This window comes from Porites lutea, chromosome 2, assembly GCF_958299795.1.
Source record: "Porites lutea chromosome 2, jaPorLute2.1, whole genome shotgun sequence".
Taxonomy (NCBI): domain Eukaryota; kingdom Metazoa; phylum Cnidaria; class Anthozoa; order Scleractinia; family Poritidae; genus Porites; species Porites lutea.
The window spans coordinates 15,278,515-15,296,139 of NC_133202.1; the positions used below are offsets into that span (position 1 = coordinate 15,278,515).

Here is a 17,625-nt window from a genome sequence, read left to right on the forward strand (position 1 = left end):
TAGAACTTTACAGAACGGACGAAATTTCATTACATTCACATTCAAATAATAATAATAAAAAAAACAAAGAAAAGGCTGATTCCCTTGAAAATATGAAATGACCTAATGAGAAAACAAAGCACCGAAGCGAAAGAAAGAAAAGTAACAGCAAACTAATTGAAAAAGAAGAGGAAGCAAAGTAACGAAAAGCAAAGCTACCGCCTCATTTTAGTATATGAGAAAAAGGATTTTTGATCCAATAAATTGAAGGTGGACGTAAGAAAATCTTTCCATTATTATAGACAACTTGGTATAGTATTCGATGTCTTATAGGAATCTCTTTTTTATTTTAATTTTTTTTTAAACTTACCATATTTGTGTGAACCCAATTTTCAACCTTTGCTATTTTTTACAATTTTTTTAAAAAATGACTATTAAGAAGTGACTATTAGTTCCTACTGTCTAAGGCAATCATTGCCAGCCAGCCATAGAAATCTTTCTACAAAAAAAAAAAAAAAAGATTAAAGCTTTTCTTGGATTCTTTTTTCAAATGTCTACGAAACCTTAACTCTGATTTAGAGTAAACAAACACAAAATTCAACTATATGAAGGCAGGACACTTAACCTAGACTAGACTGTATTTTTAAACTACCGCTCTTTCTGGCTAATGCGAAAAGGAACAGAACAAGAAGTAACAGAACAGAAACGGAACTCATACATTGCTTCCGCATCCAACATACTTGATACAGATTATTCACCTACCTGATAGCAGGTTAGTGAATCAACTGTAGACCCTATGGGTATGCTGATGTACTGAAGTTAACTGTAAGCTCTCAGCCAATAGAATTACAGACAGTGAGTACAATGTATATTTCTTTCCCGGGAGGAAGGATTGGGGTGGAGTTAGTTACCCTTAAATCATCTAACTCCAAATAAAGGTTGTTGTTATTCTTCATAAATTAATATTTTCAAAGTTAATAGCATATGCTTCCATTTACCAGGAAGATTTCTAAGGAGTGATTTTAGCCCTTTGGAATTTACTGTGCTCTCTTGTTATAATAACCGAGAGGGGTTCACCGCAAACTAACTCGGGGAAGTAGGTCTAGAATTTTTGAATTAATCTCTTTTCACGTACAGGTTTAGTCTGTAATATTTAGTATTAAGTTTTCAGTAGTCGTAAAGCAGGCTCATTGCTTCGGCGGCTTTACATCGCACTCGGGGTGAAGGGTCTTTCAACAGAAGAATTAGAGCTGAAAGAAGGAGAAAGATGTGTCAAAGTTTTTCAAACGTGGTTACTTACGAAATAGACAACATTTTTTCCTCTATACTCCTATACAGCATAGAGAAAAAAAACATCAAAATGTTCAACACCACAGTGTTTAGAACACGACATTTCCTTGCTCGACAAGAGTAGAGACTATGGAAAACTGACGTCCCCTTTTTTAATTCTTGTACAATAATATTGAAAGTTTTAAATGTCCATTTCCGGCTAGGTTTCTTCGTGATTCCGGCGCGTGAGAGAGAGAAAGAAAAAACAAATATCCGCCATCAATATGTCATTTCTACGGGCTGTATATGGAATACTTCATAGAAAGTTTGTACGGGATTCTACGCACGAGTTCTTGACGTATCAGAAATCGAACAAGTTAGATTCCTACTAAAATGTTCCTCATCAAAAGTACAACTCAGGCTTACTTGCCATGTTTTTTTTTTCCTTTCTACTGTTGTTTCGCAAGCTCTCTACAATTTTCCTCAGCGACAATGACATAAACGGAGTTATTCTATGCCATTCCAGTTTCCGGACTGTTGTTCGCTTTTCTACGAGACGGTCTCTCCCTTAAGGATTCAACAAACTTCCTGCGCTGCAAGCACCTATAAATGGCGGGAAACTTTGCGCGAAACTCAAGCAACGCTGTGGCTTTTGATTGAACATATGATTCTCCTCACATGTGAAAAAATTTCGTTCGCGATTCTGAATGAACTTATGGATGGATGCCTTTCTAGCTCTCTGGTTGGCTGTATTCTTTATGGTATAGGGTATATAATGAACCCTTATAAATCAGAGCCATCCACCGATGAGCGCGTTGCAAATCACTCAGTTGTAGCGGAGTAACTATTGTCACAACGTGGTCAAGCATTAATTTCCTGAGGCGCTATTCATTACGCCGGGTGAAGATGTGCTCTCGACAGGGGATCTGCTACCAGCAGGAAAAAATGAACAAGGACTGGCACTACAAGAATGTGACAACTCACAGGGATCATGAATGGATACATCACGCTAGGAATGATGAACGTATTTAACGCACATATCACAGGCGCTTCTCGGCACTCCAGCTGATTTTACATGATGTCAAAATCACATATAGATCTCAACGGTTGAACCTAACGTGGCAAGCTCCTCAACTGATTTGAGATCTTACGTATCGATAGGCTGGCTCACGAACCTATGGCGTTCACTCAAGAAAGAATGCATGATTCGAGTAAGATCTTTGTTGAGCATGCGCTACTTGCTGCTAGGATACAGTTTCGACCTCAGGCCAAACAGCCATGCTTTCGGTACAGCGGCCGTAGTTTTGACCATCGGTTTAACAATAACGGCTGCTCGCACTCGAAAAACCAGTTCGATTAGAGAAAACAAGATTGACTAGTTCAGAAGGTTTGGGCTGCGGCGGCTTCAAAAACTTGACACGTTCCAGGAAGAGCCTACTTTTAACCTACTCGATCAAGAAGAAGACAAAAGGAAACTCTGCACGCAGGGTGCCAGCTATGCAAGCTTTTCTCTACCAGTTGAGCTGACAAGAAGGCATAACGACACTAGGTTTTAGCCAGAAAGGTGTCCAGCCGTCCTATGGACGCCCACTTTTGGAAGAAATACGAGGAAAATTCACTTAATCTCTTATAATTTTATGGGAAAACATGCCCTCTTGACGACCAGCCTTCAATGTCTTGCTAAAAGCCTGTAACGATATTATGGAGGAAAACAAAGTCTTACCTCCACAAACGTGGTCTTTAGATATTTCATTTCTTCTTTCCTTTGGTAAGTTACCGAGAATAAAACCTGAAAATATCAAACACAGTGACTGAGTAACAAAGACAAAGGAAGGAAACGTTAATTTCGGTAGGAGTACGTGCAATTCTGTCACCTTACCAGTAAATAAAGCGGCGTTCGCTTTGATATCATCTCGAGAACTCTTGAAGAAGGACACACAGCCCATGACGTAAAAACTAATTTTATCCGCAAAATCAACAATCTGAGGAAAAACAGTAATAAAAAATATAAACTGGGAAAATGGCCGCATGATCTTTGAACGAGATCCACATCATTGGCAAGATAAGGCTTTCCACAGGGTCACTCAGGGCATAAACTTTATGGAATAGGTTACTATTGTCTCCCCGCCCCCACCCCCGTGTGCACTATTTTTAGGGTTTCTACTCGCAGGGGGCCTCGGAAATACAAAAACAGCCTTGTATAAATAAAGCAAAACAAAAGAATTATTTCGCCCTACTGTGTAAGTCGCAAAAAGTCAACACGCTGAGCACGTCAAAGCTAGTCTTGGTAAGAGAGTAAAACTTGATTTGAGAGTCAATCACATGAAATTGCTTTAGTTTACATTACACTAGGATAAATTTTCTTAACTATGTGGCTCCGCCCACGCGCTCGCGCGCTTCGCGCGTGGAGCTCCGCTACAAACAACACTTACAATCAGTCTGGAGAGATCATTCATGAACTCGCCGTAATGAAGGTGCCCTTCTTCTAGTAAATGTTTCTGGAACATCTGGTTCACAGAGTCTGAGCCCATTAGCGGAGCTATTGATCGTAAACATCCTTTACACGCCTAAGAAATAAAAGCTTCACAAGTTAAGCAGTAGGCTGAATATAGCGACTAAATAGGCGCTTACTGCAAATGGAACCTACTTGAAATGATACCTCAGTCAGGGGCACCCAACGACTGTTTTCTGTAAAATATCTGTTCGAAGAAGCAAATATTGCCTAGAATTTTCTACTACTTGAGGAAGACTACAAATTTCTAGATAACCGTTCAATTCATGTACAATTTTCGAAGCCAGTCTAATAAATTCCTACGATTTTCTGAAGTTTCATTTTCACATTTTTTTACCCACGATAGGCTATTATTTGTAGAATAGAAGAAAACCTAAATTTTTTGTATTCAAAAATGTGATGAGAGAGGAATCAGAAAAATTCTTACTTTCGTAATACGTTAAATTGCATCTAAAATTTTCGGGAGAATAATACTGAAGACTTTGTGATTTCGAAAAGACTCAAGTACGAATTTTATAGCGCCACTTAGAATGCACTGATAGATATCTTAAAGTGCCCTGGATAGTCTGAAAAGTGTTTTCAATGAATTTAGGAGGAAACCGTCGTTGGGTGTCCCTTCTCAGTTCCGTTATTTGAGAAGCACTGTTACAGCGGAAATCCCCAGAACTTAATTTGCAGATGAAAATTGATCGACATTGTTTCTTTCTTGATAGCCTTACTCTATAAGTGTTGTCAACAGCGTAACCGCAATTTCAGAGAAATTCGACACACAACGAGGAATAAGAGCTGGCCCCAGTTGTTCAAAAGGAAGATAACGCTAAGAACAGGATAAATCACCATCCACTGGACAACGAAATTGGGTTTCCTAACACTTATCCACTGAATGGTAATTTATCCGTTGGATGGCGCGATCCAACTTTTGAACAACAGAGGGATGCGAGGGACTACCTTTGTAAAGTAAAAGACCTCTTGACTACAGTAATATAAGTAGTTGTGTAAAATACAGAACAAAATATTACTGGAAGTTCTGTGGCTTCTACAGGCCACTCTTTCCAGCATTTTCAGTGACCAGTAAACTAGTAACTGTCATAGCAAATTCGAAGCAAAGCCTATGGTTAAGATGCTACACCAATTACCTTAATGACGTCATCCTCTTCATTCAGGTGTAACAGAACACTTATCAAGTTTGTGTGAACTTGCTCGAGGAACGGCGCTTTCGAAGGGCCGCCACCAAAACGAGACAGCTTGCCAAATAAGGTAAACGCGGCGGCCCGCACTGCATCTTTGTCCTGTACAAAAAAAAGCAAGACTTTCATTACAAGCTCGCACGTTTTTGGGATCATTCTACGTTCCTGGAAAACTGCCCACCTACCCCTCCCCTAAGCCAACATTAACACTTACTTATCACTTAGGGCAAAATGTTGGCATAGGGGAGGGGTAGGTGGGCAGCCTTCACTTTAGGTAACAGTGCTAACTTTTCTAGTGAAAAATGGTAAAATGAAGCTGTCCGGGGAGTCAATATTTTGAGAATACGCGAAAAAACTCTAAGTCAAATCTCGCACTCGTAGTCGTCCTCGTCGTTGAATCTAAAGGTCTCTAATATTCTGACTGACTCCGAGGCTTTATGGTCATACTTCTATAGGCGAATCTTTGTTTACATTTTTACCTCATTAACCTATGCTTATCACTATCTGATGACGCTAATAAAACAAAAACTCTGAATATTGAAAGGGCATAACAGTTTCAGTTATCTCTGAAAATTTGAGCCCAATACACCAAATGATTTCGGAGAAATTCTCTTCTAAAAATGTGAAATTTTACACAGAATGTATGGCTCATTAACTTTTTTGCCACACAGCAATTTCGCAGTTCTTTTTATTTCCTTCAATATTGCGTGCAAAGAGCTGAAAATTGCACAAATTGCTCAACTTTATCAGCTCTTTCAACTTTTGCATTTAGTTCATATATACGGCCACGGCTTCTATGAGTTAAGTCGTATGCTAATGAGGAAAAATGTAGACAATGACGTCTGCATAGATTCGCCTATATTTGGTTTGGTTTTCTTTGTGCTAATGTCTCTTCGAGAGAATGGAATAGTGAAAAATTTCCCAATTGCATTGTCCGTAAAGGCTCGGAGTCATGTTAGAATTTTAACGTATCGAACGTGGGCCATTGAAAGATTTTATTCTAACAAATGATAACTTGTTTTCCCCACTTCGACATTCTCGCTAAAACTCGTAATAGAGTGCCGACGGCTATCACGTTTTCCCGCCACGCGCCACGTTCACGCGCGCTTACTACTTAGTATTGAGAAAATCTCGTACTCGTTGTCATACTTGTCTTAGAATCTAAAGATCTCTATTAATATATCGAACGTGGGCTATTACAGAAGCCAGTACAAATGTTATAGGTTCAGTGTTCTAACAGACGTTAGAAAAACAGTGACTGGTTTAAACCCAGGAGTCATTTCATAAATGAGGGGAATAATATATAGAGTTAGCCAAAGCTAAAAGCGAAGCTCCAGTTTATGCATTTTAAATTTACTTCAGACAACGGACTTTAAACTAAACTATTGCAAAGAAATCCACAAACCTATACTTAACCTAATGGGAAACCATTTATGACTGAAGAACATAAACTTGAACCTGCGATCAATTAAAAGCTAACAATTGGTCAGCAGAAAAGCACGTGACCTCAACGAGTTAGCACCTGAGCTTGCGATACGGTAATGTAACAATGGTCAGCGGATACCCTGTTTTGACAGCCGTCACTTGACCATAATATGATCTAATATGGATGTCTAGTATCAAGTTAAACACAGGTTACAGGCTCCCACACTAGCTAGAAGGTTTGACATTTCAAATTTGTTTCCCTGTGGTGCGGACAGACGGACGGACGGGCGTATGGTCACGTGATTACCAAAATTTCTCGGATGGATAGATTACCAAATTTTCGTAGGCATGGGGCTCCGCTCGCGAGCGCGAAGCCGGCTACAATACTTGTTTTTATGGATCTTTGCCCTTTTCTTAATAAAACAAATATGAATAAACTAAATAAAAAGGGGCAGTTACAGTAGTTTATAAGTTGCTTTTTACTACAAAAAAGTGAAAATTAAAAAATATTTCGATTTATTTACAACAGTATACTCCTGTTCCATCAATGTGAGGCTAATCGTCCAAAATGCATTTTTCCCGCTTCCCTGGGATACTGCTAATAACTGTCAACATATCTTTTCTAAGACGCCTTTCAATTAAAAAAAGGGGTACGTTCTTATCTTGTTTTAACTGAGCGAATTTAACGGCAAACTGCTCTCTACTATTTCATAGAACAAATTCTTTTATGGGCAAATCCGACTTAGAATTTTCATTGAGTTAGTTGAGAGAAAACTACACTCGGAGCAACCTCAGCGACTACCAACACAACTACCGGTATATTATGATATTTAAGGCTGAACGCAATATAGTAGGATGTGTTAGTTTGGCGAATGTCTTAAATCAGCATAATAGCGAAATTACACTGATTAGATTATACGCCAAGGAAAACTAGAAAGAAGACTCTCTCTTGCATCACCCTATTCCTACTAATCCTTACCCTCAACATCGCAAGTCGATCTGACTTGTTTCTGAGTATGAATTATGCGGTCTTTCTGTGCAGTCCACCCTTAGACTGAACGTGCGTGTCCGTTTCGCAATATCAAAAAGGTTAGAAGTTTAGGGATATACCGTGTACACCGTGCTCCTCATCTAAATGAATTTCAGGCCTCTCGTAGCATCTGTACTGCTGCTGCCTGCCCTATCCTCGGCAGAAAAATATCGGCCTCTAAACTTACGGAAAGCGTTAACAGCTTTGGACAAAAAAAGAGAATTGAAAAATTCCTAAAAATTCTATCTCTGCAGTTGAATAATTGGCCCATAAAAGCAAAATTTCTTGTTAATAGTATTAATTTTATTGCTTGAAGTAAGTCATTAGTATATTAAAGGAGCTATGTCGCAAAATTTATCAAAATTCAATCAAACTTTAATATTTCGTGATCTTTGGAGTGATACTGACCAGAAGAGTAAGAGTAAAATAGGAGTTTCTTGCTTGTTAGGCCGCACCAGTCGCATTAGATTTTGGTGGGTTGCATAGTGTTGTGGTCTCTCGCTTTATTTTGAGCATTAAAGCTGGTTGGAACATTTTGCGCTTTTTGTGTTTACATCGATATCATGGTGGTCATGAAGGATTGTCAATCTTGATCACTGCTAATTGAGTTGAGAGCTTGAGACACTGTTTTGTAAAACTGATTTTTCTTGTACATGTAGAAAAATAGTAATTAACAACAACAACAACAACAACAACAATAATAATAACAATAATAATAATAATGATAATGCGAAAAACAAAACTTAAAAATAAAAGCGGTTTAGTGAACTTTTAAAATGTATTCCAATGTATTTATAATTTATGAATTAAGTTCGGCACGGCAGTAGCACGTCGTTTGTACCCTCTCACGCAGACATTTTTTGGGCTTCCTCAAGTGTTGTAGCCCCATGTTCTTGCTCCTACAAACCTGTGGGATATCACAGCAGCAATTTGGAAGCTGTTGTGCAGTCTGATTTATAATCAGCGGTAGCGGTGTATATTTGACGCAGGGTACTTAAGACCATCATATCTTACCGCCTTAACAATTTAGCTGGTTGACAGGAAGTTAAACGGAGAACAGAAATTCAGAAAATTGCCCACGACTGCCTGGGGGAAATGTAAAAGTAACACCTGATTCCTCTCCTTTAAGTAAACAATTTTCCCCACTTCCAGACGGTGGGCCAGCTATTTTTGCTTGAATGCAGTACTTGTTGTTCTTCTTTAAATCAGCTCCCGTAGAGTCAAACAAAACTTCAAAGCCGTAATAGCTCAAGTCTTTACATTGCAAAAGTGTGGAGGAGTACGTTCCTGTTTTAGAGATAACAGTTTCGCCAGTACTTATTTCATTCAAGTTCAATGTTACTGTATAGGTGTTATTTTCACTGCCGAGTAAACAGATTCCTTTTAGGGTAATGTTTCCGTCTACGGTAAAGTTAAGGCTGTGGCTACTACCATCTGAGTCATAACTACAGCCACTCATTCTGACCGACTGAAATCTACCAACCCGGTAAAAAGGTTTTCTTCTAGGGACTTTAGAAAACGCGACTGGAGAAGTCTTTATTGCAAAGAACTTGAACATGACGGTGATTTCATCAAGATTTAATAAATTGGTATCAGGAACAAAAGAGGCAAACTCCACTATTGTCATCAGTGGAAAGCGTATTGCTTTTATTACTTCTTCGCCCAGTAGTCGTCTTTTTATTTTACCTTCTGCTGCTAAGCTTTGCTTCTCGCATTGTTTTGTTGCCCATCTATCTACAGCTTTAAACAAGCCTACTTCCTTAATCGTCAGAGTGTCTCTTGCGACTATTGCTTCAAGTAAAGACCTCTCAATTGTCTCAAATCCTTCCGAATTCACAGACGCTTCTGTCTGATTGTCGATCACTTTCCAGCATCGATCTTCCAGGGCTTTCTCTTCATATTTCAGTGAAGATGGCAGAATGCTGAAAACATTGGAAGGATCTAACTTTTCTTTCAGATATTCCGTGCATTTATCAGTGAGTGAAGGCACAATGTATTTCTTTGCTAAGTAAAGCACTCCCATCACATTACTTCCGCTCAAATTCACTTCATCGCTGTAGATGTAACGAAACAACTCCAGCAGACTCTCATAATCACAGTCAGGCAGTTCAACAGTATCTTTAGTCTCCGCCAGTTCACCGTAAAACATGGCTTCAAACACAGGACTGCCAATCGCCAGCATGAATTTGTGAGCTGGAATCACTTGCTTCCTTTCGCTTTCGCCATTGCTATTTGCAGCAACAAACTTGACGTCGCTAAGTCGATTGTTGTTGAGCATAAACTTGGCTCTTTCTCTGACAGTGGATCTTGTCGTTTGCCAGTTTAATTCGATAGACATATTCGTTTAGTGAAACCGTGGTAACAAGTCAAAATATCTCTCCTTTTTGGCAAATTTTACACCAAAGCACCCGCTTTGAGTTGAGCGACAAATGATACCCGCAAATATCAATGCATATTAAATCGTCACGCCATCTGTCGCACAATATCAGGCGATGTCTCTCAAGAGGTCACGAAACCTTCGATAGCATAAATTCATAAGGCATGCTGGACACAGTGGTTGCCATTACGACGCCATCGTTCTTGTTCTATCAACTGTCTTCATTTCGGATGTCGAACTAAAAGTTTTTTTGGAGAAGTAGTCAATAGTAATAATAATAATAATAATAATAATAATAATAATAATAATGGAAATTTTATTTGTGTTTTTGAATGTACAATTGTAAATCTCGCTACGTATAGGCAATTTACAAATGCTGCTTGAGATTGGATTATTCAAAAAACAAAACAGAACAAAAGCAAAAAAACAGAAAAGAAAAGAAAAGAAAGGAAAAGAAAAAAAATCAAAATTGCATTAAGTCTGGGCTATCCCAATTCTTATTTCTACGACAAAAGATGTAATATGTTGCTCTAATGGCTATATTTATCATTTTCTTGATTATATAAAGTTGTTGCTTTTTGTCAATGCCAATGTCATTCATCATGACTATAACATTGTGGAGCATTCATGGGAGAAAACGCCAAGGGAGCTCATGGAGAGATTTACAAATCTCACACATCTGTAATTTCTACTCAATTCGTTGATAAGTTCAGATATTTTTCTTTTTTGCGCTCTGCGTTGTTGTTAAGGTTAGACTCGAAACCAACTGTTAATTCTAGAACATATAGGCACTTGGATTGGATTAGGAAAAGAAGATCTGGACGATAATTTTCACCAGTTATTAATAATAATAATAATAATAATAATAATAATAATAATAATAATAATAATAATAATAATAATAATACTCGTTTCAAGTTCTTTCTTCCCGTTTGCCCCGATTTTGCCACCATCCTCTTGTAGACTTTCACTGCCTCAAAAAATGTCTCCCCTCAATGTCTCCCTGCATTACCCGCAATCTTGGGTCAGTGTACAAGGTTGACAGGGATGTAAGTTATTGGGCTAACAAAATGAATTCAAACGTCTAGCACTTTAGTATATATTTTTCCTTCACCTCCTAGGCATATCCATATGACAGTGTGTCTGGGAACAGTAGCTCTTCACCTTTTAATTTGATTCCAGCCTTCAGTTCAAGCGTTGTAAGATACATTATTGTTATTACTAAAACTATTATTGATGAAGATGACGTGAACTGCGGAAATACAAATTTAACTGAAGATATAAAAGTTACAGTGGTAATTGCAATTTAAGCAGTTGCAAATTAACCCGAAAAAAATGATTTTTCTTGTTCATATAAATTCGATATCTAGGATTTGACTCCTGGTAATTCTGCTTGATATGAAAAGGCTATTTGATGGTGTTCCAATGAAGTTGCTGATAAAAGAGGCGTTGAGATTTCGGTCCAAGTGACATGAAAAAACCTTTATACCCCCCCCCCCCCCCCTCCGCCACTAAGAAAGCACCTCAAACTTTTCTGCTCCCTTGATGTATACTCTTGTTAACAAGCTTTTCCTGAAAACTATCATAACACTCAGACATGTATTGGTATAGCCCTAGTGTATCAATGCGTGGCTAGTCCAGCACACTGCATTTTTCCAGTTTCCCTAGGGATCCTACATCCCTATTAATTAAACTGTAGGAGCCTTCGGCATGAGTTCACCTTTTGAAGGAGGGGCTAAATGATTATCAACAAATATAATAATAATAATAATCATAACTTTAATAGTAACATCCTCGTGAGGTTTTTCAGGAACTATTTACAAACAATTTACAATTTATAAAAGCAAAAATGACAATAAAAACTCGAAATCACAATTTATGATGGTATTCTACTAAATTCTAGAGCTTATGAAGGAAATGTCTGCCTCAATAGTGTGTCTTTCAGGGCGCGCTTGAAAGATGCCAATGAGGCACTTTGCCTAAGTTCATTCCGCAAACAGATCTGAATTGAAAAAATTGTGAAATTGTAGGTCTCTTCAATAGCAGCAATTTCCAGGTTACGATTACTAGGGTCAGTATTTCTGTCTTTAAGGGAAGACCTAGACTTTCTCAAAGTTCTTTGTTTCTCATTTCAGGTTCCGGTAGTTGGTCCCAGCTCTCGCTCTCTCGCTCGCTTTTGCCGCAGAAAACATAAAAAATCTACCCCTAGCGCTTCGAGCTCGTGAAAAAATTTGAGCTAGACTTGTAGGCAAGTCTAGGGAAGACCTAAAAGGAAAATCAGGCCGACTTAGGAACTTTTGTGTTCCCCTAAGCCTATTATATTTTCTTTCCTTCTTTTTTTTTTTTTAACGGGTCCAGACGAACAGTTATGTGTAGCCTTTACATTTATACCTCACAATACCTGAAAAAAAATTTTACCGTAAGGTGTATAATATTTTCTTTGAGGACGGACATAGAAAAGCAGACGATAACCTTTTACGCTACAAACTGTAATCCAATCTTTCACCTCAAATATAAACGTTAATACAGCAGCTTACAACTTTGCATTTTAAAAAAAATAGACAAACTCGGGATCGGAAAGCCGACGAGTCTGTTGTTAGAATAGAGGAGAACTCTTTCATATTTTAGATAAGCTCACTTTTTCAGCGAGAATAATAAGGCTGTAAACAAACAACTGAAAACAAACGCAGTAAACTTCATTCAAGCGGTATTCAGCTGTATTCCAGGCACGAGTTACGGAAAAAGAGCAGCACACTGCACACTGCAGAAATTCTTGAATTCTACACAATGCAAAATTCTTGAATGGCAAGTATAAATGAATAAGAAAATGAATGGCAATCAATGGAACATGTACAAAAACAACACTTCAGTTTTAATTCAAGAAAGGGGAGTAGCCCCTCTGAAGTGTTTCTAAAAATCTCACGATTGTTTTTTGAGCTAAGGTTATGAATGAGCAGTGACAGATAAATAACTTAATTTCTTGAAAATTTTTATTAAAAAAACCCATAAGTTAATCCTAAAAAGCAATTCGCGTAACAAAAACTGGATCGTGGATCCGTTCACGCATGTTAAATAGGCTGAGCAAATGGCAAAAAAATCAATTTCAAATGCACATTTTGTGTTTTTTCCTTCACGCCGATGTAAAAATGTAGAAAACGACCATGAAACCTTTATAAATACAAACATTCCCTTTTAAAAACGTACTTTCCTTGACCATAGAGTACAGAATGTACCTCAAGTTTCTTCAGCATCCTCGCTGCCTTGGTTGGTTCAAAACAAACTAAGCGCTACGATCCGCCGTGCAGAAACAAGGTTGAATTCCTCGAAAGACAACTTTATAGCGAAAAGCTTTCGTTTGTCCACAAAAAGGAAACTGAGCTTTCCATTGAATTTCTCATTCCCTCTGTATCTTTCATCGGCGTTTTTTCAATCTTGAAATGCAAAACTTTATTACTCTTGAAAAGCACAACATGATGAAAGTGCGCCAGCCATTTTGTTGATGGATGACATTTACTAAGGTGTCAAATCCGTTTCTTCCCCCACCCCCTAAATGGTTGACATGACCATTGGACGTTTGTGGGGGAGGGGTGTATGCATGATTTAGTTGAGGCAATAATTTTTTCCCAAACCTCTGGAGTAATAAATTTTTTGCCTCACATATAACAGTGAAAGACTTTTTTTTTAGCATTATACGTCATAAGTAATATTTTTTTCAGTGCAGGATATTGTTTTTCCCAGGAATTTCTTTGCATGCTATTTTCCTCTCGAAGTCAGTCTACAGGATATTTTTCTCTGAAATCACCCATAAACCCCTCAAGAGTCAAATAGTCGGCCCCTAAAATCCACCAAACATTTGCTCAGTTGACAGATTCTGATTTGTCAATCATTTCTAAAGCCTTTTGAAACAATAGGGGACAAAACTCTCTTGGGGAGAGGGGAGGAACTCGTTTCTACTTTCCACTACCCAGAGAGTCCGTACGGACGGACGGACGCTAACGTTATAACCAAAATTTCTCGGATGGATACTTTACCAAATTTTCTTACCCATGGTGCTTCGCTGCGAGGGCTCTGCTATGATCGACCGGGTAAGTCAGAGTGTAGTCCTGTAACAGGACTGTTGTTGACATTGACTGAAGTTTCGACAACTTGTGCGGTAGTCATCTTCAGAATCAATTAAGGACTTCAGATTCTTCTTGGAAAACGTCGGAAACATTTGAAACCATTCAACAATTATAGGAAACGTTTGTGCAACTTTCAGACAACAGGAAATTTCACTTTCGGAAATTGACTAGTGTCGTGCAACAAAGTAACAAAGGCGTTTTCTCAAGACAAACTCTATATCTGTGCGCAAACATGCACTGTACCCTTTTTTATATATACTTTGTCTGCTAAGACTGGTTCGACGTACGTTTTAGACCGTATAATGAAGGCAAACTTCACATGCGACTCCGGGAGACGGCTGAAATTCAAACTAACTGACAACAGTTAGGATCTACCGCTGCGCTACCACTACCACTGAAAGTATTCACTGCGAATGTGAATCTTGTCCACTAAATAAAGTCCAAAACCATGAGCCCCTAAGCTGTTCTTACGGTCGCAAAGCCGTGAATGGCTATCCGTCAAATGATTAAACCGCATGGCGTTGAAACAATTACAAGAGGCGGCTGTGAGGAAAACTTGACTAAAACCCTCTCCTCAAGTCCAATTTTAATATGTTTTGAATTTAGAGGCAAGCCTTCGCGCGTTACTGTCATTTGCATGAACCATCACTCGCCCAACAAATTTATTGCGACAAAATATTGTTTTCTCATACTCGGAGATGATACCAGTGTCTTTTTCTTTCTTTTTCTTTCGTTTTTATGTTATTTTTTTGTTGTCAAAAAATACATGTATATATTTTTTACTCTATTCATTTTTTTTCACGAAAACTTTTTTATTTTTTCATGTTCCGGGATGTTCCAGAATGTTCCGTGTTCCTGGTTTTATCGACGCCCGATAGCAACGCAGCTAACTACTAACCTTTTCAAAACAGGGCCTGATTCTTAAGCATATGTTGATGAGTATCTGTCGCACGTTATTCTCGTCCAGCTTAGCCAAGATTTTAGCCAGACCTGACATAGATTCCAGGGTTATTTCATCTTCCATGTCATCCTTGTCGTCCATGCCGGCCATCATTGCTGATAAAATCGTGGTTGAATATTTCTCCAGCTGAAAACGAAATGAGCAGTAAGATCTAAGATGCTTAAGACGACGAAGGAAACCATCTTAGACTTCCGAAACCGGTCTCGCTATTTCAACAGTTCTTATCAAGACTCTACGGCTCCCATTATTGTTAAAGCCTGAATCTCTTCACTTGATCAACAATACCAAAGGAGTTATACATGGTTAGGGTCGAGTGACAATATTATTACACTGATACCAAGAAACTTCTTCAAGGTACCTCAGGCCCGGTTCAAAAATCGCATTTCACATGTGACAAAGTTAATGCTAATAAGAAAAATCTATTGTTTTAGCTCATTTGCGTTAGACTCGGCACATAACAATTCCCAACATTGTTGGGCCAACAATGTTGGGAGATGTTGCGTCGGTGTTGGCAGTGGTGTGCAAACTGAAGCAACAACTCCCAACAATGTTAAGACCTGCAGTGTATTATGGGAAGAATATAAAACATAAGACTTTGTAATCTCGAAGGAGACCATGCGTACTACGCGTGCGTGGCCCCATGTTGGAAGAGCCGCGCAAAAGTTTGACCGCTTTGAAACTCTGCGCAACAACATGCAACAGAGCGTGCAAACCGACGCAACATGTAAAATCCAACACTGTTGGGAGTTGTTCGCCAAAAATGTAGCGTCCGTTTGCACGGGGCTTAAGCCTAGTAAAAACTGGCGAAAGGAATGAATGTCGCGTTTTACCCGAATCAAAGAAATCCCAAAACTTGAATTCTGACCATGAAGCACACGGTTCATTGTTCTTCCTCTGGATACCTTATGTTCGATGGCAGAAGAATCTCTCCATAATTTGCTTTGGGTTGCGATTGTTCTAGATTACCCGTTTATTTTTTTAAATTAGAATGAGGACAACGATACATAACGAAATTCCCACACTGACACCCGAAAATCAGTATAAACACGCCTTAATTTCCACCCTAATTTCCACCACACTTCAAATTGGACTGAAGATTTCGCATAATTTATTTGCCAACGTTGATAAAAGCCCACAATTAAATCCAAACCGAGGGGGAAAAAGTAGATGACTAGATTTGAGTCTCAATACGTAGGGTTAGTGGATGTTTCGTTTCCTACCTGGGAATCTTCTACGCTGGAGATGTTACCCAGTCCTCTGATACAGAATTTGCGCACAACATGTGACGAGTCTACTAACCGACTAAGCAAACTGTTCATCAATATTTCTACTACTGCTACCTTGCCGCCACACTTCTGGTCAATTAACTAGAAAATAAGAAGGAAATAAGTGTAAGTTTACTTGGACTATAGACATCAATTGTATGCAGTTGTTTCGAGTTTTGGTTAGGCTGTGCGTCTTTATCAGTAAACCTCCACCACAGCCCTGAGCTCCGAGTAGTTCATATTTTGCAAAGTAACAGCATGATATTTCCAATACAAAGCACAAAACTTCCCGATTACATACCTCTGCAAAGAACGCAGCCACTACGATTCTCTGAGCATCGTAGACACTGGCAAGTGAGGGGTTCAACTGTTCAACGACTTTGGGAACCTGCTGTGGAGCAGCCTTGCAAAAGGCCCTGAAAGCACATCATTAATTATCAATAAGCCATTTCTTAGTTGCTACAAGCCTCTGTTTCATATCGAGGCCAAGTGCGAAGCCATTGTTATGAAAATGATTTTCTATTCCGACGCAAATAAAACTGATTTTAAAAAGAAAGGTTTTACACTTTGCCTCGTTTTGAAAGTAAGAGTGTTTGGAAATCGGGAATGGCCTATTTCCTTCTTGGTGGATTACTATTTGAATGTTGCACATAAAGGGCGCGTAATGAGCGATTTGACTGGACAGTACCACGCCTTGTAGGTACTGAAGTATCTCGCACCACTTTCCTGGGTATTTCTTGGAGGTGCAGAAACCATTGTTAGTTCGCTTTTATGTTGTGGTGTCGGTTTTCTTGAGTGTCTTTTCATTCTTTTGTATTAAGTCATTTGGTGATTGCACTTGCCGCAACACCGAGAAACTACGGATCATTATACATTTCTGGGAAACTGCCCACCTACCCCTCCCCTAAGCCAACATTTTGCCCTAAATGAGAAGTTAGTGTTAATGTTGGCTTAGGGAAGGGGTAGGTGGGCAGTTTCCCAGAAACGTATACTACCAACTGGAAGTAACACCAATACACCTAAATAACAAGAGATCAGGTCGAATGGCATCCATTTTATCAATTGATTGATTGATTGACTGTTTAAACAGAAGTAAAGCGTGATGTCAGCACAGCACCGGCTACTTTTATTAGCTTTTAGTTCGCAAAGGCTTGTTAAATCATCTGCATCTGTTTGATTGTTCTGCAAGTTGCTTTGGTTTGTGTTTACGACATCGACTTTAAGACTGCCATAAAGTACATACCGTGCAATGACAACGACACCATCAGGAAATGTTTTGTCATCTTCGAACAGTGTCCAACCATTTTCTTGGTCAACCAACTGCATAAGTTTATCGTACTTGGATCTCTCAAGAAGCTCTTTGATGCATTCTAAAGCAGTGCTAAAAACAAGAATTCAGTGATATTTTATGAATTGATCTTTCCCTCTTTCGTTGGCTGAAAGTGCAAGAGACTAGTCTCCTAGAACTACCGGAACTTAATCTGGATCATTTCATCGAA

General features: G+C 38.8%; 2 protein-coding genes across 2 annotated transcripts in view; both read right to left on the bottom strand.

Moving 5' to 3' along the window:
- Window positions 1-17,625, bottom strand: part of LOC140927836 (maestro heat-like repeat-containing protein family member 1) — a 68,106-nt gene that overhangs the window by 929 nt on the left and 49,552 nt on the right. The window contains exons 34-42 of the mRNA XM_073377520.1: window positions 17,370-17,507; window positions 16,428-16,542; window positions 16,082-16,228; window positions 14,799-14,987; window positions 4,897-5,049; window positions 3,681-3,815; window positions 3,128-3,230; window positions 2,972-3,037; window positions 1-1,229 (exon numbers count right to left, since the gene is read on the bottom strand). The exon at window positions 1-1,229 is cut by the window's left edge and continues 929 nt beyond it. Of these exons, the coding sequence (XP_073233621.1) occupies window positions 1,147-1,229; window positions 2,972-3,037; window positions 3,128-3,230; window positions 3,681-3,815; window positions 4,897-5,049; window positions 14,799-14,987; window positions 16,082-16,228; window positions 16,428-16,542; window positions 17,370-17,507 (1,129 nt within the window). The 3' untranslated portion in view covers window positions 1-1,146. The remainder of the gene's footprint in view (window positions 1,230-2,971; window positions 3,038-3,127; window positions 3,231-3,680; window positions 3,816-4,896; window positions 5,050-14,798; window positions 14,988-16,081; window positions 16,229-16,427; window positions 16,543-17,369; window positions 17,508-17,625) is intronic.
- On the bottom strand, window positions 7,600-9,853 carry LOC140926673 (BTB/POZ domain-containing protein 6-like). Its single transcript, XM_073376390.1, has one exon. It carries the CDS (start codon window positions 9,738-9,740, stop codon window positions 8,448-8,450), a length of 1,293 nt encoding a protein of 430 aa, XP_073232491.1. The 5' UTR covers window positions 9,741-9,853; the 3' UTR covers window positions 7,600-8,447.